This window comes from Aythya marila (assembly GCF_965140915.1).
Source record: "Aythya marila genome assembly, chromosome: Z".
In the NCBI taxonomy this organism is placed as follows: Eukaryota; Metazoa; Chordata; class Aves; order Anseriformes; family Anatidae; genus Aythya; species Aythya marila.
In genome coordinates this window covers 50,606,918-50,633,439 of record NC_139080.1, presented here as the reverse complement: position 1 = coordinate 50,633,439, position 26,522 = coordinate 50,606,918, and the positions used below count along the sequence as shown (strand labels likewise).

The 26,522-nt window shown below is 36.9% G+C and overlaps 1 protein-coding gene across 3 annotated transcripts; it reads left to right on the top strand.

Annotated features, from left to right (window-relative positions):
- On the top strand, positions 1-25,372 carry LOC309890177 (long-chain fatty acid transport protein 6-like). Of its 3 annotated transcripts, XM_082783808.1 has the most exons (12): positions 1-195; positions 284-377; positions 4,095-4,573; positions 5,898-6,110; positions 6,931-7,089; positions 8,396-8,520; positions 12,711-12,905; positions 14,321-14,411; positions 15,988-16,186; positions 19,551-19,648; positions 21,467-21,597; positions 24,630-25,372. In XM_082783808.1, exons 2-12 carry the CDS (start codon positions 319-321, stop codon positions 24,804-24,806), a joined length of 1,926 nt encoding a protein of 641 aa, XP_082639934.1. In that variant the 5' UTR covers positions 1-195; positions 284-318; the 3' UTR covers positions 24,807-25,372. The 3 variants fall into 3 exon arrangements, with proteins under 3 accessions (XP_082639934.1, XP_082639936.1, XP_082639935.1); XM_082783810.1 differs by lacking the exon at positions 284-377 and having other exon boundaries at positions 3-192; positions 24,630-25,371; XM_082783809.1 differs by lacking the exon at positions 284-377 and having other exon boundaries at positions 4-195; positions 24,630-25,370.
- Positions 25,373-26,522: the final 1,150 nt, after the last annotated feature.

The following is a 26,522-nucleotide window of genomic DNA, read 5'->3' as shown; positions in this document are numbered from 1 at the left end:
TGGCACCGGGCACCTGGCCAGCCTTGGTCACTGCTAGCGAGGGCTGCCCACAGTACACATAGCTGTACTGCCTACCCTGCCTGCCCTGCCTGCCTGCCAGTCACTTCCCTACAGGACAGCGAGCTGAGAGGCTAAAGAAATAAAGAACGAGAGACCTGAGGTGTCTGGGAGGAGAACTATAAAATCAAAGAGGTGGTAAGAAAATATTTGTTCATTACTGATCCTTCACATGCTGGGTGGTTGTAAACTTAGCTAAATTCTGGTGTTTGCATTTCTTTTACAGGTTACTTACTATTTACATGAAACAATGCTCACAGCATGCTTCTGAAGTCAGATCAGACTCATTCCTTTATTTGCTTGCATTACACTTTTCTGAGGTTGGCTTTTTGTCCCTTTGCCTCGTTCAGATAAACATCTTAATTTATTCTTACTAATAAAACAGTCCAATGAGCTTCTAAACTGAACTTTTGTTGCCTATTGATTGCATTGCTTTTAGCAAGGTAACATGTTGTTTTACTGAGAAAGCAGACCAATTACTTGGAAAAAGAGAGTATTTGTATTCTAAGTGATTGGTTGGATTCCCTGTATTTGGAAACCTTTCCATTTGTTGTTTGTCATTGTCAGTGTGGTTGTCTAGATATTGAAAAACAGTTAATTGTATTCTTCAACACCATTGACTACTTTCTAGGTATTTTCTGTTTTCCTTCAAGCTCAATATGTTATGACATAATTAAGATCTCAATTTTCATTAAAAAAGAAGTGTTTTAAACCCTTGTGACTACAGTGGAAAAGTTTAAAATAAACAAACAGGAATAAAGCAGAGAGAGTAAGTAAACAAAACTCTGTATTGCTACAATTTATTAGTCTAAAACACACACACACATGCACAAAGAAGTAATAAGAGTTTGGTGACCAATTTTCTTGAATTTAGTACCAATTTAATTTGCAGCAAAGCGTTGATTAAAATAGTCTAATAATAATAATAATAATAATAATAATAGTAATAATAATAATAATAATAATGAGACTTCGTAGTAACTGTTCAAAACAGTATTTCTACCAGATACCTCAGATACCTAAGATATCTTAGAGAACAAGGTCACAAAGTTTACATTAGGGCTAACACACAAAACTGTTCTTGTTCCCCTCGGTTTGGAACAAAGCTGCCATTAGAACATTTCTGGATTGTTTTTATTTATTTATTTATTTATTTTTCCAGCTCTTTGACTGTTCCCTGTGCTGGTGCTTTGTTTGTTTGTTTGTTTTCCCCTCTGCAGTGTGTCCCCTGCCTGTAAGAGCTACTCTGTATGTGGTCATTGTTCTGTGCACATGTAGTAGCTGTGTCTAGTTGTCGTTGTGTCTTGTAGTGGCAGGTCTGTTGTTTTGTTATCCCTTTTTATAAGAGAGGACTGAAGACTGGTTGGAGACTAAGAACAGCCAAAAAGCAGTTTTTGTTAAAGTAACTTTTTTTTTTTTTTTTGATATAAAATGATTTTAGTCATATAAATGAGGACTAGAAATAACAAATCACCTATTAATTAGTACAAGGCTGAAGGAATTATTTGGGTATTTCAAGCTAATGTTTAAGTGCTTTTTCCCAGATTTCACAGAAAATATCTGAGAGCATGCAAAATTCTGTTGTTTGAAACTTGGAAAAAAAGAATGCAAAGCAGAGATGAAAAAGTCAAGCATATATCTCTTAGTTTGACAAAGGACCTTGACAAATAATAAAACAAAGAACAAACAAACAAAAATACCAAATACATTTCATACTTTACCTTCTTTTATACATTTGTAGTCAATGAATGTAACATTTTTAAGCTGCTTTTTTATCCCATACAATGTTGCATATACTTTGCATATACTTTGTAATACATACAAGATCCTGCTTGCTGCTAAAAAATCTACAGGGTACTAAATTCTACAAGGTAGTAAATTCCACAAAGTAGTAAATTATGTAGGGTAGTGTGACTATTGTAAAAAAGTGTAAACAAGCTTGATGAACATATCAAAAGTAGAGCTAGTTTGTAAAAAAAAAAATAATAAAAAAATCTGAACTGCAAAATAGTTTAGAAAAGCCTCACAGACTGCTCGTGTGTTCCTTAATTACATGTATCATGTAAAGATTTGTTGTTATCCTGCAAACTTTAAAAACATGACTTGTCAATGTTACATATTTTAAAAATGTAAGGATTTTGCATGATTGTTAAAAGCCTTCAGTTCCTCTAAGGTTGATTGAAAATATGGCAATGGTTACCTGAAATACGTTAATAACAATAATGCCATAAGTGTTTTTTCAATTCTTAGCATATGTTTGTGTAACAACGGTCATGGTTTTGTTTGAGATTTCTGGGTACTACTTTAAATAATGAATACAATATACACAGATATTGTAATATACACAATTAATACACAGGTATTAATCATCATTTGCTGCAAATGCCAGAAAACTCTGAGGTAAAATTTGACTATTTAAGAAGATGCAGGTTCACAGTATATTACTTGAAATTTGTGCATGTTCATTAGACTATTCAAACCTATTGTCTGTGAACTACATGATGGTCTCAAACTCCACTAAAAAACACCTGATATAACAACAAATATTTGGTGCATCTTACAGATATAGGATACAGAATCACAGAATCACAGAATTTCTAGGTTGGAGGAGACCTCAAGATCATCGAGTCCAACCTCTGACCCAACACTAACAGTCCCCACTAAACCATATCCCTAAGCTCTACATCTAAACGTCTTTTGAAGACTTCCAGGGATGGTGACTCCACCACTTCCCTGGGCAGCCTGTTCCAATGCCTAACAACCCTTTCAGTAAAGAAGTTCTGCCTAACATCTAACCTAAAACTCCCCTGGCTCAACTTAAGCCCATTCCCCCTAGTCCTGTCACCAGGCACGTGGGAGAACAGATCAACCCCCACCTCTCTACAGCCTCCTTTAAGGTATCTGTAGAGAGTGATAAGGTCGCCCCTGAGCCTCCTCTTCTCCAGGCTGAACAAGCCCAGCTCCCTCAGCCGCTCCTCATAGGACTTGTTCTCCAAATAATAAATTTAATAAATGTTCTCCAAAAATTAAATAAATAAATTACTAATAAATTTAATAAAATAATAAATTTAATAAATTTAATTAAATTTAAATTTAATAAATTTAATAATTTAATAAATTTAATAAATAAATTTAATACATTAATAAATTTAATAAATGTTCTCCACATAATAAATTTAGATAATATGAATGTGATACTGCAAGATTTAACTTTTTGATTATTACTTTTTTAGGATTTTCTGTGGTATAATAAATACTGTAGACAAAATTTTGTCTCCAGATTAAGAAAAATTGTGTCAATATTTTTCCCTGTTTTTATCTATTCATTTATTTATTTATTTTTGGTATGTTCTTTAGATATTTTAAATACTTTTAAATTTCCATCTGGTATTTAATTGTCAATGTCTTTTTTGTTGTACTGTCACCCTGGCCACATTATAAAAAATGTGTTGTTCCTTTTTTTTCCACTCTGAATGAACTATTTCATTCTTTTTCAGTTTAGAATGTCTTTCTAAACTCTACAATCTCCCCTTTCCTTTCCTTTCCTTTCCTTTCCTTTCCTTTCCTTTCCTTTCCTTTCCTTTCCTTTCCTTTCCTTTCCTTTCCTTTCCTTTCCTTTCCTTTCCTTTCCTTTCCTTTCCTTTCCTTTCCTTTCCTTTCCTTTCCTTTCCTTTCCTTTCCTTTCCTTTCCTTTCCTTTCCTTTCCTTTCCTTTCCTTTCCTTTCCTTTCCTTTCCTTTCCTTTCCTTTCCTTTCCTTTCCTTTCCTTTCCTTTCCTTTCCTTTCCTTTCCTTTCCTTTCCTTTCCTTTCCTTTTCCTTTCCTTTCCTTTCCTTTCCTTTTTTTCTCGCCCCCCCCCCCCCCCCCCTTTTTTTTATCAAACTCCAATTTAGTATTTTAAAGAGTTGTCAAATTATTTGATTGGACTGTAATTACTTTATTATCTTGCAGTGTCTGTCTTCCTAAAACTCCTTATCAGTTATATTAATGCATTGTATTTTATATCTCTAGCATACCTAACCTATTATTTTCACCCCAGCATGGCATGCACGTGGCTTTCAACAGTTACTGGAGGAATACTGGTACTGTTTGTCTCTCTGAAGATTTTTTTTCCATACTTCTGGGAGGATCTGGTCTTCTTCTTGAAGCGGAAGAGGTTAAAATCAATGATAAAGAAACGGGCAAAAAATGGAATTCTCTCCATAATTGATCTTTTCATACATAGAGTGGGAAAGATACCCCACAAGCCATTCCTCATCTATGAAGGGAATGTGCATACCTACGAGGATGTGGACAGGAGGAGTAACAGGGTAGCGCAGGTTTTCTTACAACATGGGGCTTTGAAAAATGGTGATACCGTGGCCCTGCTGATGTGTAATGGACCTGACTTCATTCATGTGTGGTTTGGACTGGCAAAACTGGGCTGTGTGGTGGCTTTCCTCAACTTCAATGTCCGCTCCAGATCTCTCCTGCATTGTTGTAATACTTGTGCAGCAAAAGCAGTGGTGATAGGAGAAGGTAAGTCTTGCATTGTATTTGGTTTACTACTTTCTACTGTGTTTGGCTATCAGAAATAGATAATCAGAACAGTTCAAAGCTGAAAGAACTTCATATACAGAACAATATAGAAGCAGAATCATAGAATACAATAATTTGGAAGGAACTGCAGTCCCTTCTCCTGGCTATAGAGAGGACCTTCCAAAGATAGGCAATAGGTCTGAGAGCACTGTCCAAATGCTTCCTGAACTCCATCAGACCTGGTGCTGTGGCCACTTCCCTGGGGAGCCTGTCCCAGTGTCCAACTACCTTCTTGGTGAAGAACCTTTCCCTAACACCCAGCCTGGCCCTCCCCTGCCCAAGCTCCATGCTGTTCCCTCGGGTTCTGTTGCTGTCCTCAGAGAGCAGAGTTCAGCGCCTGCCCCTCTGCTCAGCTCCATAAGAACTCGTGTATATATATATACATATATTTTGGCTAAAAAGGAGGGGAAAGATAAAGGCCTGTTTGAATTTCAAATGTATAAACACCAAAGTATTTGGAATTAATTAGTATAATAAAAGGCTTAAAACTGAAACTCCAAGTACTGGACAATGTAACAGCATGAACAATTACTCATGAACAAGTGAACAGCTGGGAGATATACTTCAGCAGCATTTCCTTTCTATTTCTCTTTATTAGCTTACATAGATGCAAGTATACTGACTACAGGAAGGCTCACCTTTTCTTTATAATCAAAATCCATATATACAAATGTATTGTCACTTTAGAACTGCTTCAAAGAAGTGGCCCAGTAGTGGTCCAGAGGTTGCATTGCTTAAAGCAAACAATTTAGCATAAATTTAATTTTGGCCCTCTAACTGGCATATTATGTAATCCTGGGCAGTTTATTTAACATTTCCACTCCTCTTTTCCCAGCTTGAATACAAGTTGGCAATACTTCTGTAATTTACATATGTGAACCTGTGAGGGCCTTATATATTATATATAAAGCATATATTATGCTTTAAAAGCTTTAAGATGTGCAAATGTTGTGGCATACTGACTAAATTAAATCCTGTTATTTTAATACTATAAAGATCAGTTATTTTTTTTTCCATTACAACTAAAGCCACATCAGAAGTATAGAGAAATTAAGTATAAGTATCTTCATTGTTTTTATATTATTAGTTTTAATTAAACACCATGATCATTTTTTTCCCTGCCTGATAGGTTGAGTTGTCCTGTGACTGATGTGGTGGCTGGGTAGATAATTCCAGTGCAGACAATCAGGGATGTACTTGCAATTATTTTAATAACAGTGTTTTTTGTTTGTTTGTTTGTTTTTGTTTGTTTTTAACTTGACAGATTGTTTGGGATCAATAGAGACTGAGTTTATTTTTCATCTCTTGGAAAACAATATTACTGTCTGGCTAATGAGCACCAGTTCTCCTTTCCATCGTGTTGGCACTATACTAGACAAGCTAGATAAAGTCCCTGATCACCCTGTTTCGTCTCACCTTAGAGCTGCCAATAATGGAAAATGCACAGCCATGTATATCTTCACATCGGGAAGTACAGGTGAGAATGTGTACAACAATGTAAAATTGCAGCTCCAAAACTTCATTTGGTATAAACTTAGCAGAAAGACATGCACACAAGAAGCACTTGAAGAACTTGAATTTTGCAGTCAAGATATGGAGGAATCTGTTTAGTTAAAACTGAATCTGTTTAGTTAAAAATAAATTTGTTTAGTCCATTTTTACTTTGCCATAACAATGACATAATTCCAGTTAGTGCATTTTCATATAGATGTTCCATGCCTGAACTTTATTTCTTAAAAGTAAGGGCAGTAAAGTCAGTCTCTAACAGCTGCTGTCAGTTCACAGTAACAGAAATTCACAAGTCCAGACTAGAAAGAAATACAGCCAGCACAAGTGCTTAGGCTTTGGGAGAAAACTTTTCCTCTGTGACTGACCTGAGAAGTGAAGTTTCACTTTCCATCACTAGAAAGGAAAGAAGAATGCTTCCTCTAGTCAAGACAAAGAAGTTCATAATAAAAGTTACTCTTACTGCAAATAGAAGCTGAGGACACAAGGCACAAGGCCTCTTCAGAACCTTTTCATTTCTTTCTTTGTGTTGAGGGAACACTGTGTACACAGTCTCCACTGGTCTGTGACAGGTACGGACTTTCCTCCCCAGGTCAAGAAGAGAACGGGATCAAATAGTCTTAGAGAAGCTGAGAGGCTAAGGAGATATGAGGTGAAAACTGAAAGACAGGACAGACAAAGACTAAGAAGAAAAAACAACTCTCCCAGTATATTACAAACATAATCTTATGTTTGCAGCAAAATTATTAATGCAAGCACTATATAATTATTTGCTCTTCTTACTTTGGCAGGTTTCCCAAAAGCTGCTATCATCACTCATCTAAGAGCCCTATCTGCCTGCTTAGCATTTATTCAGTGTGGAGCAACTTCTCAGGATATTATGTATCTCACTCTTCCTTTGTACCACATCAGTGCTTCTCTTCTTGGCATTGGTGGATGCATTGAATTAGGTAATATTGACTTTCAAGTGAAGTTTCATTAACTTAAGAATGCTGTAACATCTTATCATTTGGTGAATAACTCCATTTGGTGAGTAACTCCAACATTATGTGTGCCAATAGACTTTTGTTACCTTCTCATTTTTATCACCTTCCTCAGTGGGAAAACAATATCTATTTGTAGTTTTGAAGCCTGGAGCAGACACCATCTGTTACATAGATACAACATAACATGACTTGAATTGTGTATATTGCTGAAATGACTCCATGTGTTTTGTAAGTTTAACCTGAAATTACATTGTATCCTAACACCAAAAGCCTGAAAAGTCTGAATCTCCACTTTTGATTATGATAATGGACTTCTTGGAGTTTTATGTACAGGGCTAGCAATCAATTTTTTTTGGATGTGGCCTCCTTTCTTGTCCTCAGAGTCTTGCCCATTTTTTTTTTTTATTTTATTTATTTATTATTTTTTATTTTATTTATGAATTTATTTATTTATTTATTGCTATGGTAATTATACATCTGAGCTGTTTTAAAGCCATTTCAGTGCTTTACTTCTTCAGGAACAGCACGGACAGGTGTGCTGGGTTTGCTGGGTTGCAGCAACAGATAACAGACATCTGCTGCCTAACAGAAACATGAAGGGGGTGGGAGAAGTAGTGTATGAAAAGGTTTGAGGCTTTGATTTGTCTTGGGGGAGAAAAAGTAGAATAGCAGCTTTCTTAGATGGGCCATTCAGACTGGGACTCTGATGGGTCTGTGTTTTGAATAACAAGGCAGGCTTTGAGATGAGTGAGGCTGAAGAGCTCTGAGAGCTTCATGTCTTGCAAGAGAGTACCTGGTACCTCGGTCAAGGAGGAATCGGGGAGCTAAGAACAAGTGGACCAGAAGGGATTTGTTACTTGAAAGGCACTGGGAAACTTTATGTTGGTCAAATAGGACTCAGGCAGAAACACATTTTGGAAAGGAAAGAGACAAGGAAATTGGAAATTCCTAGCTGACAACACTTCGAAAAAACTATGGAAAAGGAACAGGCTGGGAGACATGAGAACTCTAGGAAGGGATATTTTTGGAATGGAAAGCATTAAGCAACTTTAGAGCTGCAAAAATAAATTGAGGATGATGACATGAAACACAAAAGGGGAGCAAGACAAAAATAATGAAGTCTCTAAGATAATTTCCCTGCCCACACAAATACAAAAGACTGCAAGCTACCTTCTCTCCCATTGCAAGCTCTCTCTTTTCAGGCTTACACCAGTAACCATCTTGATATAAACAAAATGGTTGAAATTTCTTATCTTTTTTCATCACCTAGGTGCAACTTGTGTTTTGAAGAAGAAATTTTCTGCAAGCCAGTTTTGGAATGACTGTAGAAAATACAATGTGACAATGTTTTTGTACATTGGGGAGCTCTGTCGCTATCTTTGTAACCAGCCCAGGGTAAATTCTCCTTTACAAGTAAATCTGTATTTTCTAAGTGTTATAGATCTGTTCATTTCTCAATGTTATAATATTCTTAATGTTTGAAAGTGGATTCAAATTTTGGATCTTGTGTTGCTTGTAGTTCTACAATAGCACTGAAGTATGTATAAGCACATTTACTGGAGTTTTGCAGGTTATGCATGTGGAGTTATGGAGTTATGTCTGGCAGGATGGGACAGTTATTCCTACAAACTATCATTAATTCTTCTGTAAAGCCAAGTTTGTTGATTTTTCATCTGAGTGATAGGCAAGTGGCAGGTCAGTAAGTAAAGGTATAAGCAGGAGATGCTTTATCAGACTTGGTGATCAAAAGAGTGTGAACCAGATCAAATCATTAACCACTTGCACTGCTTTGTTCCAAACTAATTACTTATTAAGAGAAGGCTACTCTACCCAGTATAATAATTCAGCTGATAATTCTTTTTTTGCATGGCTTTGGATGTGATGACTTTATTTTATTTTATTTTATTTTATTTTATTTTATTTTATTTTATTTTATTTTATTTTATTTTGTTTTGTTTTGTTTTGTTTATTTTTTTTTTCCTGGTGAGTTGCTCCAAATGCATCTTTTGCTCCATAGCTCTGAATATGATTATAGAATCATCCTTGTAAAAGGCATATGGTTATTAGTGTGGTGCAAAATCTTGTTTGCCCCTGCAACAATAGTCTGAATGGCATGGAGCTAAATCATGATTAGACTTAGGACAAAAGTACCATGTCACTGAGCAGAGCAGCAGCAGAAAAGCAAGCATGTAAGCCTGAAAATATTATGTTGCAATGCTTGTTTGTAGGTGATGGTGAAAAGTGACTAAGATTGGTTAATTTTCTTAATTTTATACTTGGGAGTTACAAAGTTACTGAAGGGAGGTGACAAAGATTCCTACGTACCACAGAAAACATCACGTACAAGCACAAAGTTAAAAAATGCTCTCCAACTTCATTTCCCAGAGATTGGCACAAGAACTAGCAATGAAGCAACATCTGAGAGAATTCATGTGCTGATTTGAACAGAAAATTATTATTGTGTGGTCTGGATGTAGGAGAGAGGTCAAAAACAAAAAAGCATTGGAGGGAACAAGCTAGAAAAGCTGCTGGCCAGACCTCAAGTCTGTACAAACAATATGTCAGTAGTCCATGGATCAAACAACAAAGGAATAATTAACTAGACAAAACTAGTTGTGTAAAGGTCTCTCCTGCATGAAAAGGCAGGAAGAACTTCCTTCACTTGGCACAATAACAAGAACGTAACAGAGAGGATATTTATGTTTAACTCACAACTGGTAAAAAGAGGGAAAAACTGAACAGTGGTCCAGCTGTTAAGGAAGTTCAGGATGTCAACAGAAATCAGAGTAGATACAGAGACCTGTTAAGATCAGTTATCTTACCAATGTGTACTACCTATAAACTATTGTGTACCACACAGATTCTTCCACAGTGAAAGAAATCTGCTTAAGCCAATAAGTCAAGCAGATATGTTTCACCTAAACTCTTTGTGCTGTGGCATGCCAGACCAAAGCAGTCTTGGTGTTGCCCAGGATTAGGGCTACCTAATGGACCCTGCAACTAGAACCCAACTCTGACTGGAATATCAGCAACCAGCTGATCCAGCATCCATGTACCTATGATAAAAAACACATTTTAAACATGGTACCCCAAACCAGGCAACAAACAAAACAGACTATGTGCCAAGGAGTGTTTTTAAAAAGAACTATAAAACTTCAAATATATATTAAAATTTGAAATAATGTGAAGATGAAACCACCATAATAGTTCCTCTTAGCCTTATAATCTCTGAACATGCTAAAATTTACTTCGTCTTAGAATCAGACAAGCCAGCTATGTGAAAGCCAAACCAAACCAAACCAAAAACAAAAACAAACAAACAAACAAACAAACAAACAAAAAAACCAGATAACCAAACAACAACAACAAAACAGCATTATTTTCCTCTGAAGATGAAGTGTTAAAGAATATACAATGTTAGATATAAAGTAATTCTCCCAACCAGCCCACCAACTTGTTCATAACAGAGTTTGATCACATCATGTGCCATGCTGTCCTTTCAGGTTTACCTTCACAATGACAAAAGAAAGCAGAGCTACTTAAACAGAAGCAGAGAAGTTTCCACTCCTGTCTTAACAAGTGGAGTCTAGTCTGCACTACTGCTGATCATATCATGACAAAATACATATTATTTGTCTATCAGACATGCAGTGCTGGATCAAATTAAATCATCAGTTAACCCAGAGTTCACAAAACAATTTTATCTCAGTATTAGGTGAAAACATTAAAACACTCAGAGTCATTTAAAATATTTCAGCATAATTCTAGTTAGACTAAACTTCTTCAAAACTTTCCATTTTAAAATCAACTCTGTTATTTAGAAATCAATTTTATTATTACAATTTTATAAGTTTCAAATCACACTAAAAATTGAAAAAAAAAAAAATTATTATTTGGCTTGAGGAAACCATTGTTTTTGACCTGAAATAAGTTGGTCTTTTTACTTTTTGTTGCTGTCCAGTCATGGCAGTAGATTAATCATTCAATCCTACCTATATATCCACAAAAAGTGAGGACTTTTTCATAGGCAGATACTTGACTACAGGTTCATATATAGATAGCTGAGCAGTCTGGCCCAATGCAGGAAACATCTGAATATTGCACAATAATGACATAACTGACATGTAACCATGACACGTTAAGAATTACTTTTGACTCCAAGTTTGATTACCAGCTTTTCTGAATTTGATCTTAAGATTAAAACTGCACATTATATGAGGTCAGTTAAGGAGATTTAAGTCATGATGCTACTTTTCCATGTTCCTTAGGTAACATGACAGACTTGTTAAATTTAATACCAAGTAATACAATAGATTCATAGAATGGCTTGGGTTGGAAGGGACCTTGAAGGTCATCTAACTCCAACCCCCCTGCCATAGGTAGTGATAGCACCCATTAGATCAGGTTGGCCAAGAGCCCACTCAGCCTGGCCTTGAATACCTCCAGGGATTGGACATCCACAACTGCTGTGGGCAACCTGTTCCAGTTCCTCACTACCTTCACAAAGAGTTTCCTCTTAATGTCTAATCTAAATCTATCCTCTTTTAGTTTAAGACCATTCCCCCTTGTCCTATCATTATTTAGCCAAGTAAAGAGTCCTTCTCCATCATTTTTATTAGCCCCCTTTAAGTATTGAAAGGCCACAATGAAGTTTCCTTGGAGCCTTCTCTTCTCCAGGCTGAACATTCCCAGCTCTCTCAGTCTGTCTTCACAGGAAAGATGATCTAGCCCTCTGATCATCTTTGTGGCCCTCCTCTGGACTCACTCTAACAGGTCTACATCTTTCTTATGCTGGGTGCCCCAAACCTAGATGCAGTACTCCAAGTGGGGCCTCACTAGCAGAGTACAGTGGGGTAGTCACCTACCTTGACCTGTTGGTCATGCCACTTTTGATGCAGCCCAGGACAGAATTAGTCTTCTGGGCTGCAAGTGCACACTGCTGTCTTATGTTGAGCCTTTCATGTGTAGGATCAACCATAATGTGTAATAGTTTTTTTCTAAGATAGTATGTTACTTATGCAGTTGTTTCAAAAAAGAATTTCCATGTGATCCAATGCGATATTGAGCATATTTAAAAAAATAATAATACTTTTTTTTCAAGATAAAATGAATCTTTTAAACTTTGTAGTATGCACTTCAGTTACTGAATTTCACAGAAGCACAGAATAGATGAGGTTGGAAGGGACTTCTGGAGGTCACCTGGTCAAAACCCCCTGTTCAAGTAGGGAAATCATGTAAGGTTGTCCAGTATGATGTCCAGATGACTTTTTCAGATTTCCAGGGAGGGAATCTCCACAAGCTGTTTGGGCAACATGTTCCAGTGCTCAGTCACACAAGCACTGTATTTCTAAGTGAAAAAAACAAAGGCAAACTATGAAATTAAAGTTCTTGCCTTATGAGAGTCCTTCAACCTCAGGCAAACTAATCCTGATGTTTTTCTGTTCTATTTTTACAAAACTAATATCTTCCTTTGAAGTCTTTTAGTCAAAGTGGTATTTTTCATCTTCTATAGAAAATTTTAGATCTCTAGAGATATTTAAAGTCCCTTTTCTCAGCTGCAGAATATTCTTTTTTGCTGTTCACAGAAAGAAGGGGACAGAGTTCACAAAGTACGCATTGCTCTAGGAAATGGTATAAGACCTGCTATCTGGAAAGAATTCCTGATGAGGTTTGGCCCAATTAAAATATTTGAATTCTATGGATCCACAGAAGGAAATGTTGGTTTCTTTAACTACACAAATAAGATAGGAGCTGTGGGACGTGCTGGCATCTTCTCAAAGGTAAGGTAAATGTACACAAGTCAACCAATCAACCAATTAGTCAGCCAAGAAAAAAAAAAAAAAAAAAAAAAAAGAAAGAGCAGGTCAAAGGCAGAAAAAGGCATTTGTGAAAATGGAAATCTTATTTTTACTCCCTTACTTTATTCTGTTCTCTGTACATATATTGTAACCCTGTAATAAATACACACAAAAAAAAAAGTCCAGCAAAGCTGCCAATTTTTCCCCCAGAATTAAAAAAAGCAAAACAAAACAGACTATATAGAAGTACATGTCCATAGGAATGATTAAAAGCAACGTTCACTGGAGTTTGTCATCCTCAAAGACCACACATATTTAGTAATGAGTCAGAAATAATTTTGATTTGACTTTTGGTATAAATCAGGAGATATATGTTCTAGAGCAAACCCACACAAATTTAATGACTGCTTTTTCAGTCATTAAAAGCAGCATCACACTTTCTTCTCTGAAGTAAGTTAAGTAAGCAAACAAACAAACAAAAAATAAACAAACAAACAAAAGCTTAGCAACTAGAAAATAAAAATATCAAACTACCTGAAATATAAATTTATATACATGACTACTGTTGAAACTCTGACTGGAGATACACATCTTTCCCTCATAAAAATACCATGACAGTCTCAAATGCTTTTCTTACTTGTTCAGACTTTTTGTGAATCATGAATATTATACTACAATAAAATACTGTTCAAATGATACTAGAGATTCAGATCACTTAACATCAAAAAGAAATTAATGATTTCCAAATGATTTCTGCTTTTAATCTGAGGTGCTGACAATGTCTTCCCATGACCATAATACTAACTCTGCAATGCTTTTGATCTTTTAGCAATCTTAACTGTGTGGACAGGGGACAAAAGCAGGAAAGTCTAAATCAAACCATAGACCTGTAAGTTTCCACTTTGATCTGGCTAAAATAATTTTTGAGATGCCTGTAAATTTAATTTGGATTTTTGTCAAAGAATCTTCTTTATTTTCATTTCAGTAATGTTAAATTCTTACTTAGAAGTTGATGGTAGGTTTGAAGCAAAATCAACAATCTGATCAAAAGTACTACGTTGTTTTAATTTATATAATTTTTTTTAATCAGACTATACTCTAAAATAATGGATTTTTATCATCGAAGTAGACAAATATCTCATCTGTGAGGGAATATTTCTTGCCATGATATTAACATTTTCTGATAACAGCTTGTCAGAATACTCTCAGTATATTTCAGTGTATTTCAGGCTGCTCCGAATCTCTCAAATGTAATTGGGTACTATCCGTTAATTTTTATCTGTTTAATTACATTTTTATCTGACCAAGAATAAAGTAAGACAGTGAGGTTTTTAAGCATGTATATGTTTAAAATTTATTATTATTATTATTATTATTATTATTGTTATTATATTTAGTTCCTACATTCTTTTGAGTTGTTGAAATATGATATCTCAAAAGAAGAACTTATGAAGGACAAGCATGGAAGGTGTAAGAAAGCACGAATAGGTAAGGAGAATTAGTTATATATTAATTATCAGATAACTCAATTTAGATGGTGGATTTTGGGGCCAGGGATTAATTCTCTGTTCTTTGTGCAAAAGATTCTTGATCTATACTTTGAACTTGAAAACAAAACAGGGAAAAATGTATTATAAGCAGATCCAAATAGGGACCCGTAGATAATGTTTTATTTTTACTTTTTTTTTTTTTTCACTTCTTTTCAGATCTTTCTCTTCTCTTCTCTTCTCTTCTCTTCTCTTCTCTTCTCTTCTCTTCTCTTCTCTTCTCTTCTCTTCTCTTCTCTTCTCTTCTCTTCTCTTCTCTTCTCTTCTCTTCTCTTCTCTTCTCTTCTCTTCTCTTCTCTTCTCTTCTCTTCTCTTCTCTTCTCTTCTCTTCTCTTCTCTTTTTTTCTTTCTTTCTTTTTTTTTTTTTTTTTTTCCCCTTTAAAACAGCTTATGCCCTTAGGATAGGTACATTAAAAACTGGCCAAAAAATCTTGGTTTCCTAGAGGAATTAATAAATTGTACCAGTTTCACTACACAACTAGAAAAACCGTTCCATGAATGTTATAGGTAACTCTGAAGCCTACTTGATGTCAAGTGAGACAGTAACATCAGTAAATTCCCAAACTGGAGTATGGAATCATCTTGCAAAAGTGCCTGGGGCACAGGGCAACTTTTTTTCCAATTCAACCTTTTTAGCTTGTGTGTGTGTGTTTTCTTTTTCTGTTGTCACACATTATGCACCCTATTTGCAATGATTTAAGTTCTTCTTTTGAATTGTCACGAGCTTTTGCTTTCATTTCACTTTTGACATCTAGCATTCAAGCCAATATTGAGAACTAAATATGAGGCTATGAGGCAGCTATACAGCTCTGAAGAAAACTATTTGTTTGAACGCATCTCCATAAATCTGTTGAAGGAAAAACAATAAAAATCTATAGAAGCTGGAAATGTGTTTTAAACAGAGAAGCAGACTGGGAAGTAAGCCAGTACCCATCATAGATATAGAACAATAAAAATGCATTAAAAAGGATATTCCAAGCCAATCCCAGTAAAGCAATGTGATCTTTGCCCTTGGTATAAATGGGACTTACACAGCAGCAAGGATTGTTGCCCGGTAGGGAAATGTTGCAGACTTTAAGAATTCTGTGATGCCTAGGCACACCATCAAATGTCCCACCATGGTTTACGATATGTGTTTTCCACAATAGCACACTGCAGAGAGCTCTAGCAACCATATCCACTGGAAAAAGATAAAGCACAAGAAAGTCAAGCACTGTCATTTGCCCACATCAGTACTATTTGACTACCAGCATTATTTTCAAATGACAGAATAGTTTTCCTTTCCTTGGGCACTGTACACCACAAAGCTCTTCCTAAGAGCTAGATTTGCACAGAGGGAACCCATATTATGTACCCTCTTCCACTCACCTGTTTCTGCTGTTCAGGAAATAGTTATGGAAATGTAAAAATGAGTAGAGCAGGTGTGGCTTTCAAAAAGATTTTTAATACAACACTTTATGCTCTAAATAGCCCACAGTTAATATGTTTTTTTTCTGTCACCCTTTCATGGCCTGCAGGTGAACCTGGTCTTCTGGTTACTCAAGTTACTCAGGAAGCCCCATTTTCTGGATATGTTGGAAACAATGAGGCCTCTGAGAAGAAACTCCTACGTAATGTGTTTGTGAAAGGAGATGTATATTTTAATACAGGAGATCTCCTAGTGATGGATGATAATGGCTTCCTCTATTTCACTGACCGAGTGGGAGACACATTCAGGTGTGGTATAGAGTTAACAGTAAATCCAGTGAGCTTGAAAGAAATCTCATATATGCAGAACCAGATGACACAGATCACACTTTAACCCAATTAACTTTGTTTTAACGGAAACCTTAAGTATCTCATCCAAAATTCACCAAAGTTCACACCCAATCTGTAGAATTTTTAAAATTTGAGCCAAATGGCACTTCCTTTTCCTCTAAGGTTGAGGTTTCAGAAGAGAAGGCTCTAAATCAGAAAAGGTTTTATCTGTCTGCATTCTTCAGCCAAGAATAACAAAAGTCAACAACAAAAGTAGGGCTCCATCACATATAGCCATGTATAGAAAAATCTTGTTAGCTAAAATACACAGACATAATAAATAAAAATAAATAAAAATAAATAAAATACAGACAGGCCAAAGCTCATCTGGAGCTCAATCTGGCTACTGCCGTTAAAGATAACAAAAAATGTTTTTATAAATACATCAACACAAAAAGGACTAAGGAGAATCTCCATCCTTTACTGGATGAGGGGGGAAACTTAGTTACAAGAGATGAGGAAAGGGTGGAGGTGCTTAATGCCTTCTTCGCCTCAGTCTTTAGCGGCAATACCGGTTGTTCTCTGGATACCCAGTACCCTGAGCTGGCGGAAGGGGATGGGGAGCAGGATGTGGCCCTCACTATCCATGAAGAACTGGTTGGTGACCTGCTATGGCACTTGGATGTGCACAAGTCGATGGGGCTGGATGGGATCCACCCAAGGGTACTGAGAGAACTGGCAGAGGAGCTGGCCAAGCTGCTTTCCATCATTTATCAGCAGTCCTGGCTATCGGGGGAGGTCCCAGTTGACTGGCAGCTAGCAAACATGACGCCCATCTACAAGAAGGCCCAGAGGACTGACCCGGGAAACTACAGGCCTGTCAGTTTGACCTCAGTGCCAGGGAAGCTCATGGAGCAGATTCTCTTGAGAGTCATCATGCAGCACTTGTAGAGCAAGCAGGCGATCAGGCCCAGTTAGCATGGGTTTATGAAAGACAGGTCCTGCTTGATGAACCTGATCTCCTTCTATGACAAAGTGACACGCTGGGTGGACGAGGGAAAGGCTGTGGATGTGGTCTACCTTGACTTCAGCAAGGCTTTTGACACCGTCTCCCACAGCATTCTCCTCGAGAAACTGGCTGCTCTTGGCTTGGACTGGTGCACGCTAAGTTGGGTTGTCAACTGGCTGGATAGCCGGTCCCAAAGAGTCGTGGTAAATGGAGTCAAGTCCAGTTGGAGGCCAGTCACTAGTGGCGTTCCCCAGGGCTCGGCGCTGGGGCCGGTTCTCTTTAATATCTTCATTGATGATCTGGATGAGGGCATAGAGTGCACCCTCAGTAAGTTTGTAGATGACACCAAGTTAGGTGTGTGTGTCGATCTGCTTGAAGGTAGGGAGGCTCTGCAGGAGGATCTGGATAGGCTGCACCGATGGGCTGAGGTCAACTGCATGAAGTTCAACAAGGCTAAGTGCCGGATCCTGCACCTGGGGCGCAAGAACCCCAAGCAGAGCTACAGGCTGGGAGATGAGTGGTTGGAGAGCTGCCTGGCAGAGAAGGACCTGGGAGTGATGGTGGATAGTCGGCTGAATATGAGCCAGCAGTGTGCTCAGGTGGCCAAGAAGGCCAACAGCATCCTGCCTTACATAAGAAATAGTGTGGCCAGCAGGGCTAGGGAAAGGATTGTCCCCCTGTACTTGGCTCTGGTGAGGCCGCACCTCGAGTACTGTGTTTTGGGCCCCTCGCTACAAGAAGGACATGGAGGTGCTTGAGCGGGTCCAGAGAAGGGCGACAAAGCTGGTGAGGGGCCTGGAGAACAAGTCCTACGAGGAGCGGCTGAGGGAGCTGGGCTTGTTCAGCCTGGAGAAAAGGAGGCTCAGGGGCGACCTTATCACTCTCTACAGATACCTTAAAGGAGGCTGTAGAGAGGTGGGGGTTGATCTGTTCTCCCACGTGCCTGGTGACAGGACAAGGGGGAATGGGCTTAAGTTGCGCCAGGGGAGTTTTAGATTGAATCTTAGGAAGAACTTCTTTACTGAAAGGGTTGTTAGACTTTACTGAAAGGGTTGTTAGACATTGGAACAGGCTGCCCAGGGAAGTGGTGGAGTCACCATCCCTGGAGGTCTTTAAAAGACGTTTAGATGTAGAGCTTAGGGATATGGTTTAGTGGGGACTGTTAGTGTTAGGTCAGAGGTTGGTGTCGTGGTTCCGCTCGAGTGGGCAGCTGAGCTCCACCACAGCCACTCTCTCACTCCCCCTCCTCAAAGAGGAATGGGGAGAAAATATGTGAAATGGGCTCAAGGGTTGAGATAAGGACGAGAAAATCACACAAAAATTATTTTAACAGTCAAAACAGACTCAGCATAAGAAGATAGTAAGATTTATTGCTCATTACTAACAAGCTAGAGAAGTGAGAAAAAAAGGAAAGAAACCAAAAGCACCTTCCCCCCCATCCACCCTCTTCCACCTCCTCCCCCCGAGCGGCGCAGGGGAACGGGGGAATGGGGGTTATGGTCAGTCTACAGTACTTCTTCTCTGCCGCTCCTTCTCGGTCACTCCCGTCCCCTGTGCTGTGGGGTCCCACCCACGGGATACAGTCCTTGATGAACTGATCCGGCGTGGGCTTCCCACAGGCAGCAGCTCTCCCAGAGCTGCTCCAGATATGGGTCCGTACCACGGGGTCCATCCCTCAGGAGAAAACTGCTCCAACCTGGCTCCCCTATGGGCAGCAGCTCCTGCTAGGTCACCTGCTCCTGCGTGGTCTCCTCTCCACAGGCTACAGGTCCGGCCCGGAATCTGCTCCGGCAGGGGTCTTCCACAGGCGGCAGCCTCCATTGGTGCAGGGCCACCTGCTCCACCGTGGTCTCCTCCACGGGCTGCAGCATGGAACCCTGCTCCACCGTGGTACTCCATGGGCTGCAGGGGGACATCCTGCTTCACCATGGTCCTCACCACAGGCCACAGGGGACTTCTGCTCTGGCACCTCTCTCCCTCCTTCTTCACTGACCTTGGCACCTGCAAGGCTATTCCTCACTCCCTTCACTCTCCCAGCTGCTGTGTGGCGCAGCGTTTTTTTCCTGTCTTAAATATGCTCTCGCAGAGGCGTAAAACAACATCGCTTATTGGCTCAGCTCTGGAAAACAATGGGGCCCTTCCCAAACATGGGGCAGCTTCTAGATCTTTCTCACAGAAACCACCCCTATGGCCCCCTGCTACCAAAACCTTGCCACGTAAACCCACTACAGTTGGACTCGATGATCTTGAGGTCTCTTCCAACCTAGAAATTCTGTGATTCTGTGATTCTGTGATTCTGTAAAATCTATCTTATTTTAAAAATATTTTCAACAGGTGGAAAGGAGAAAATGTTGCCACTGTAGAAGTTGCTGAAATTATCACTATGATGGACTTCATTCAAGAAGCTAATGTTTACGGTGTAAATGTTAAAAGTAAGACACTACTTTTAATTTGAGAATAACAAAATGAAAATAGTAATTTTATACTCAGTCCTTTCTTTGCATACAACAGAATGCAAACTTATATGTGAGGAAATCAGTCATATCAACTCAACAATTCAAGCATCCCTATAGTGCTTTGAAATTTGAGTAAAAGTAAAATGCTGTATTTAGTAAAATGACAGGCTGAAAGTTTGTAGTGAATAGCAGAAACTTTGAGATTATTTAATATAGATATAACAATTACAAAATTATAAACCACAAACTACGACTTCTCTTAGACTATATCCTTTCATCTGAAAAATGCTAAAACAGGGAGCATATTAAAAGATAGCATCTGAAAACACTTGTCACTATCCTGTAAGTAGAAGGTTCGTATTTTTTTCATAAATGGAATATTCCCAATGGCTTATGGTGCTTCATAAGATGTGCAATACCATGTGGAAAATCTGTGGGTAACTAAGTGACAAGATGACATAGAAAAGCTCAGAATATGCATCATAAGAATGAACAGTTTAAAGAAGGCAAACTTTATTATGGAGTTGAATAGCTGTTCTGTGCTTCCTTTGGTAGAAGACAAACAAAGTATAATGGTAAAAGAAACTGCACTATGCACATAAAGAAGAAGCGATCAGGATACCAGCTACTATTTAACATTAAGAGAAAGGAAACTCAATGGATTCAAAGAAAAAGAGGATGTATGAAAAGTAAACAGAAAACAGGCCATAATCTGAATGGTTGTTCAGCAGGTGGCTACCAAATGCCAGCATTCTGATTTATGAGAGATGGCATTATTCATCTGGACACAAATAAAATTGTAATGTAACTTAGAAAGTGTATTTCTTTTTAATCTACAGTGGACAAACTATAGATGACACAAGGTGACAAGGATTCCTGAAAGACTACTGCTGTCTCAGGAGAGTGACTAGCATACACTGTCAAATCAAAACCTCAAGAGCTTAAGCATTTATTCTGAGTTTCGGTATTAACAAAGTCTTTCATATTTCTGAATCAACATGAGTCTCACAAATGACCAAAAGAGACTTTAAAAAACATGTTAATTGAGCAACTGCCAATTAATTTTCAAGAAAAGGGAACATCCATACTTATACATCCAATGCCTTGGCCAAATCATAAAGATGGTATTTCATTCTGGTCAGATTTGACCTTGACAGCTCATTTCTTCTAATTTAAATGTTTTCTCCATTTTGAATTATTATTTTTGTTTGAGTTAAGAGAAAGCAGTAACTATATTTGTCACGTACTTGTTAACAGGCTTGTGTTTCTGTTTTCACATGGGACATGATTTGCTCTTTGCAGTTCATTAAGACCTATTTCTGTTATTTGTCTCTAATCTGTCCATATAGTCATCACCACATAGTTCTGTAACCACTAGATTTGATATAAAAAACAAGCATAGTCTTATACATTTCTACTTTTTGCACTAGTCTTTTTGGAACTTCTTTCATCTTTTTATTGAACTAGTGGTTACTCAATTTGTCAGGCATCTATGTTACCAACATTAAAAATGAGCAAGATAGGAAGAACACCTAGCACCCAGCTCCCAGCCATATAGACGTACCAATAAAAAATAGATTGGTGACATTTTTTATTTGAGTGAAACTCTGAAAGTAACAGTTAGTCTTACACAATAAAATATCTTGTAACTTATACAGAATGATGTCTGAGAGATTAGGGCAGATATTTCAAAGTATCAAGATCTTTTTCAGATCAGTACTAAATCCCCACAAAAGTCATACAAGACTCACACATACTCATATTAGTCATAATATTTATTTATTTTTACTTTAGACTGTGAAGGAAGAATAGGGATGGCAGCTGTTGTGCTTAAACCCGACCAAGCCTTTGATGGAGAAAGACTTTATAAGCATCTTGTGGACTTTCTTCCAAGTTATGCCCGCCCACGCTTTGTGAGAATCATGGTAAGACTGCCATTTCCTACTTGTATTTATCTTTGGTCTGACATAAAAATTGTTCTCTACAGTCATGGAAAGTAGAAAGTGATTTACAAACACTTTCAAGAAATAAAACACAAAAGGTCTGACATGCAGAAAACATTAAGCCAAATGAAGCAAATATTTGATGACTTAAAAGTATATGTTGCTTTAAAGATCCGTTTGTACTTACAAATCTTAGATGTAGTTCATAACTTGGCAAAGTTGGATTTTGCTTCAAAACTCTTCAGCTAGTGTGTTCTTCTAGCTAACGGAAGACAAAGAAGACACACATGGCTGTTGTCTGTAGACAATATGTGTCTACATATTTTCATATACAGAAAATATGTGTCTACATATTTTCATAATACATTTTCGGATGGCATGATCCATTCAAAACTTTTTTCCTAGTATTTGTTCTTGAAGTGATTATTACCCACTGTTACTGACACAGCAGCAAAGAAACATCTATGACTTCACAACTGACAGCAAGATAAATACTTTACAGTGAAGATCTCAAAATCAGAGAACTAGAATGCACCCATATGCTCTGTGGTATAAAAGCAGAGATGGAATAAAATTCTCTTACAAGTGCAATTTAAAAGTGCAGCCCTTATGTTCTCCCCACAATACAATCTTCTGCAACAGGAGAGAGCATGAACTACAAAAAGCAGGTAGGGGCCCTGCATCACATCACAAAGTTTATAGCAGAAAGTTTTCTGCTGTTATGGTATGTTGAGAAGCACATTAACAGTTTTATCTCTCCATCAATATAGATAGATTTTCTGAAAGGCATAAATTGGATTGAGAACAGGATGGAATTGTAATGGAGTGAGTCTGGATAGGAAGAGGAGGTGGAGAATGTATACATTTAGAAAGAATTATAATGAAGAGTTTAAAAGTTTGAGGAAAGCTATTTTTTCACCAATGGAGGTTACTGTACTAGTAAACACAACTTCAAAGGCAGTAAGTGTAGACTGTAAGGTAGTAAGTGGTGCCTCAGAGCACCAATGCTCTCCTCTGGGGAAAAATTTTGGAACAGACATGTCTTTATAGTTCTGTTAAACACAGAATACCTATCAGGAGCTCTAGTGTCTACATGTGTGGAACCATTTAAGCCTGTTTGCATTTTATGCATTCTTTGACTAAAGCTTTGTTTAGCTAACTGAAGGGATCTTACTACCAAAATCATCTCTGACACCACTAGTAAAAAGATATACACTACTGGTACTAATCTATGAATATTTCACTATCTGCAAAACCTTATTAAAGGAAATAAAGCCAATTTCATAATAAAATCTAAATAATCAAAAACATGTTACTGTAAAAAAGGAAAAAAAAAAAACAAACCACATTCTAGTGGAGGATATGATAAAAGCTAAAAAAGTGAACATTTTCTGATTGTAAATGGTCAGAAAATGAAGTCTTCTGGGAAAAAAAAAAATAAAAAAAAATTTGAAGAGTTCATCCTAATCAAGAATTGCAAACAAAAACATGAAATTCTTACTCAAAAACGGACTTCATATAATCTTGAAATCTTTTCACCTGTTCATTAGTAGGCTCTATATAATGCAACTTGCCAACATGGTCAATTGATTTTGTGAAAAAGAGTTTTTCACAAAATTTTCATTAATTTTTCACAAAATTTGATTTTGTGAAAATGGAAGTTGTTCTTCTCAACTTCTTTGACTTGACCCTAAAAGAAAAGGAGAGGACTATAAAAGAAATGCATTACAGGGACAATGAAACAGGATGTTCTAAGGCTCTGAGGTACTCCTTTTTTCAGCCAACTGTTGTTTATTTTAATTTTGTATTAAAAAAAAAAAAAAGCATTAGGAAGAGGTTTCTGAGAGCATCCAGGGATTAATTTCAGTACTACATTTTTGGTCAGGTTTTGTTGTTGTTTTTCCCCAAACTGTATTCCTGTGTGAAAAAAATCTGACTTTATTAAAATAACATCAGAGGATAATTTCAAAAGAAAATCTCAACAATCTGTATTCATAATGCATATTTAAAATATTTAAGTTAATATTTAACCTGTCTTTATCAAACTTTTAATATTAATCATTGAAACTTTTTAATAATTACTGGAAAAAAATCCTGTTGTCTATTCAATTTGAAGCAAACTCAATTGATAATGATTGAATATTACTGCCATGTGGCAGCTATTCAGTTCTTGTGTGAAATGACTTGGTGATCTAAGTATGGTTCCTATCATAAGTGCTGCCAAAAAAAAGTGAATGAACTTGCAAACATATTAGCAGTCTTAGCTCAGAAGCCAAAGACAAAATGATCTGAGAATTATGGATATGGAATAGCAGGGGGAAGTGGAAATCAGTTATATTCTAAATCAAGAGAATAAAAATAAATATAAACTGAAAAGTTGCCTATTATTTCAACATGAGGAGTAAAAGAAAATTTAGGCTACATTGAAAATAATGTACAATAACAATGCTTGAGATCAGGTGTCTCATACTTTTGAAGAGAGATTATTTTATACACCACTTCTGCTCTCATACGCTAACTATTGTGTGCAACCAACTTGTTCATGAATTGGCAATTGTGTAACTTTTTTACAGCAACTGTTTACACATAACAATAACACAGGAAGGCATTTAACATATTTGTATTTAATTTCTTAAATGAAGTTTAGCGTCTGGAAATCAGAGGAGAACCAGTACCATAAAATCAGTTAGCACTCTGCAGACCACCAACACGTGTTTCATAAACTACAGATTTTGTGATCAGCTGCCCTAATGAAAGTTAAAGAATGCTTATTTTGAAGCAGAGCTTGAATGTTGCTTTCATAGAAAGTTGAATACAAAATAAAAGGAGCATTTAGATTTAGATTATATTGCATCTGTTAACCACATCACTCCTTCTAAATGAAGCCATTCTATAGAAAAATTCTTTGATCCATTTTAATCAGTAATTGCATCACTTTTTTCATTGATACAGGCTGAAATGAAATATTGCACTTTACTTGAATTCTTTCTTTTTTTTTTTTTTTTTTTTTTTAGGATGCTATGCAAATTACACCAACTTTCAAGCATCAGAAAATGCATTTGGTGGATGAAGGATTTAATCCAGAAATTATATCTGAACCTTTGTATTTCTTGCATGAACCTTCATGTTCCTATGTTCCTTTGACAAGAGAGATATACAAAAATGTGGCTTCTGGTGAAATATGTTTGTAAAGTATACAAATAAAAATGTTCTACAATATAGAAAGTAAATTTTAAACATACTACTGCAATAATTTCAAGAAAAATCTATACATAATATTTGTTTTAAAACCATAAAATGATCAAGTTAGTCTTTCTGTGATAGTTTGCTCCTTCATAATACTGACCCACAAGTTATGTGTGTCGCTTAAGCTGCATTGAATCTGTTCATGTTACTTCCAATGGCTGCACATAGAAATTTTTATTTTACACATCTTGCTGATTAAAATTATTTTTGTCTAAGCCATCAGTATCTTAATTTATTTGAATATTTTACTACTTTAGATCATAATATTGATTCTGCTTTTAGAAAGCAGAAAATATTAGATGTCAAAGGAATTAATAAAATACAGAATGCGCACCAACAAAATACTTCACAGGTACTACATATAGGTGTCAGTTCAATATTTGTTAATTATCTGATATGCGTGTAATTGAAATATTTTATGTGGTATTCACTTTCAGATTTTCTTAAAAAATAAATATTCTATATTAAAATACAGGTCTAGTATTTAATTATCTTATCATTTTTCCCAGTTTAGACCAGCACTGATATAGATTAAACTATTTGCAAAAATTCAACCACGCTTTTTGTTATTACTCCTGAAACAGAGTTCTCATGCAAGCAGGACAGAAATGACTCTTACATTTTGTATTCCAGCTTTTGCTGGAAGTGAACATCTAGCATAAGTTAAAAGGTGCTATATAGGTTCCCAGGCAGAAATAGATCAGAGAACACATTAGTGTATCTATGGAAGTACTTTCCTGTTTACTGTTTTTAAAAATCAAGCAAGTTCATACTTAGGTGAGGGAAAACCTCCCTGTAAATTTTCCTAAATTCACCTGAACAGATAAACGAAACAGCTATAATATTAAGCTACTTCTTCTCACATTTGTAGCCCATTTCACTGACTTGCACAGATTTCTCAGACACAAAATAAGATTTTTTTCTTGGTTTTCAATATGTGCTATTGCTACCACTACTACTGCCATATTGAATTGAAATGTAGTAACTGACCAAAACACTACTTGTCTATTGAACAAACAGAAGCCAGTTGTACCCCACAAATGTTCATTATCTAATTTAAGAAGCAGTTTGACTAACAAACAAACAACTTTTAATGTGATCATAAATGCCTGTGATCCTCCCTGTTTTCTTTGGTGGACAAAGTATGAGGTGGTGTATCTTTTAAGACCTAATTGTGCTTCAGCAATTCCAAATTATGAGAAAAAGTCCATGTGCAACAAGATCTAATACATCCAGTGGAAATGGGATACTCAATATCTAAAAACTGGTAAATAAAACAAGTATATATATAACGGGAACATACTCTAACCAGCATACAACATATACCAATGGCACACTTACATTTCCCTTGAGACAAAGTTTCTGGGCTTGGAGTGAGGTAAGCCAAGCTCCATGAAAAAAAAGTTTTCCAAGTTCTTATTCTTAAGAACTGGCTGTTTGTGGACTAGGAAGAACACAGAGGACAATGTGGGACTAAGGTAATGTCTGAGATGGGAGGCAACAAACTTCATATGGTTCTCCATTTATGGACATCCTAGTGTCAGAAAAGAAGTGGCCAGTTACTAAAGCCTCTTGAATACACTGATTCCTCCACCTACTTCCCCCATTGGTCTTCTAACACACAAAATAGGGCTCATCTAGAGCTCAAAACTTAACACTTT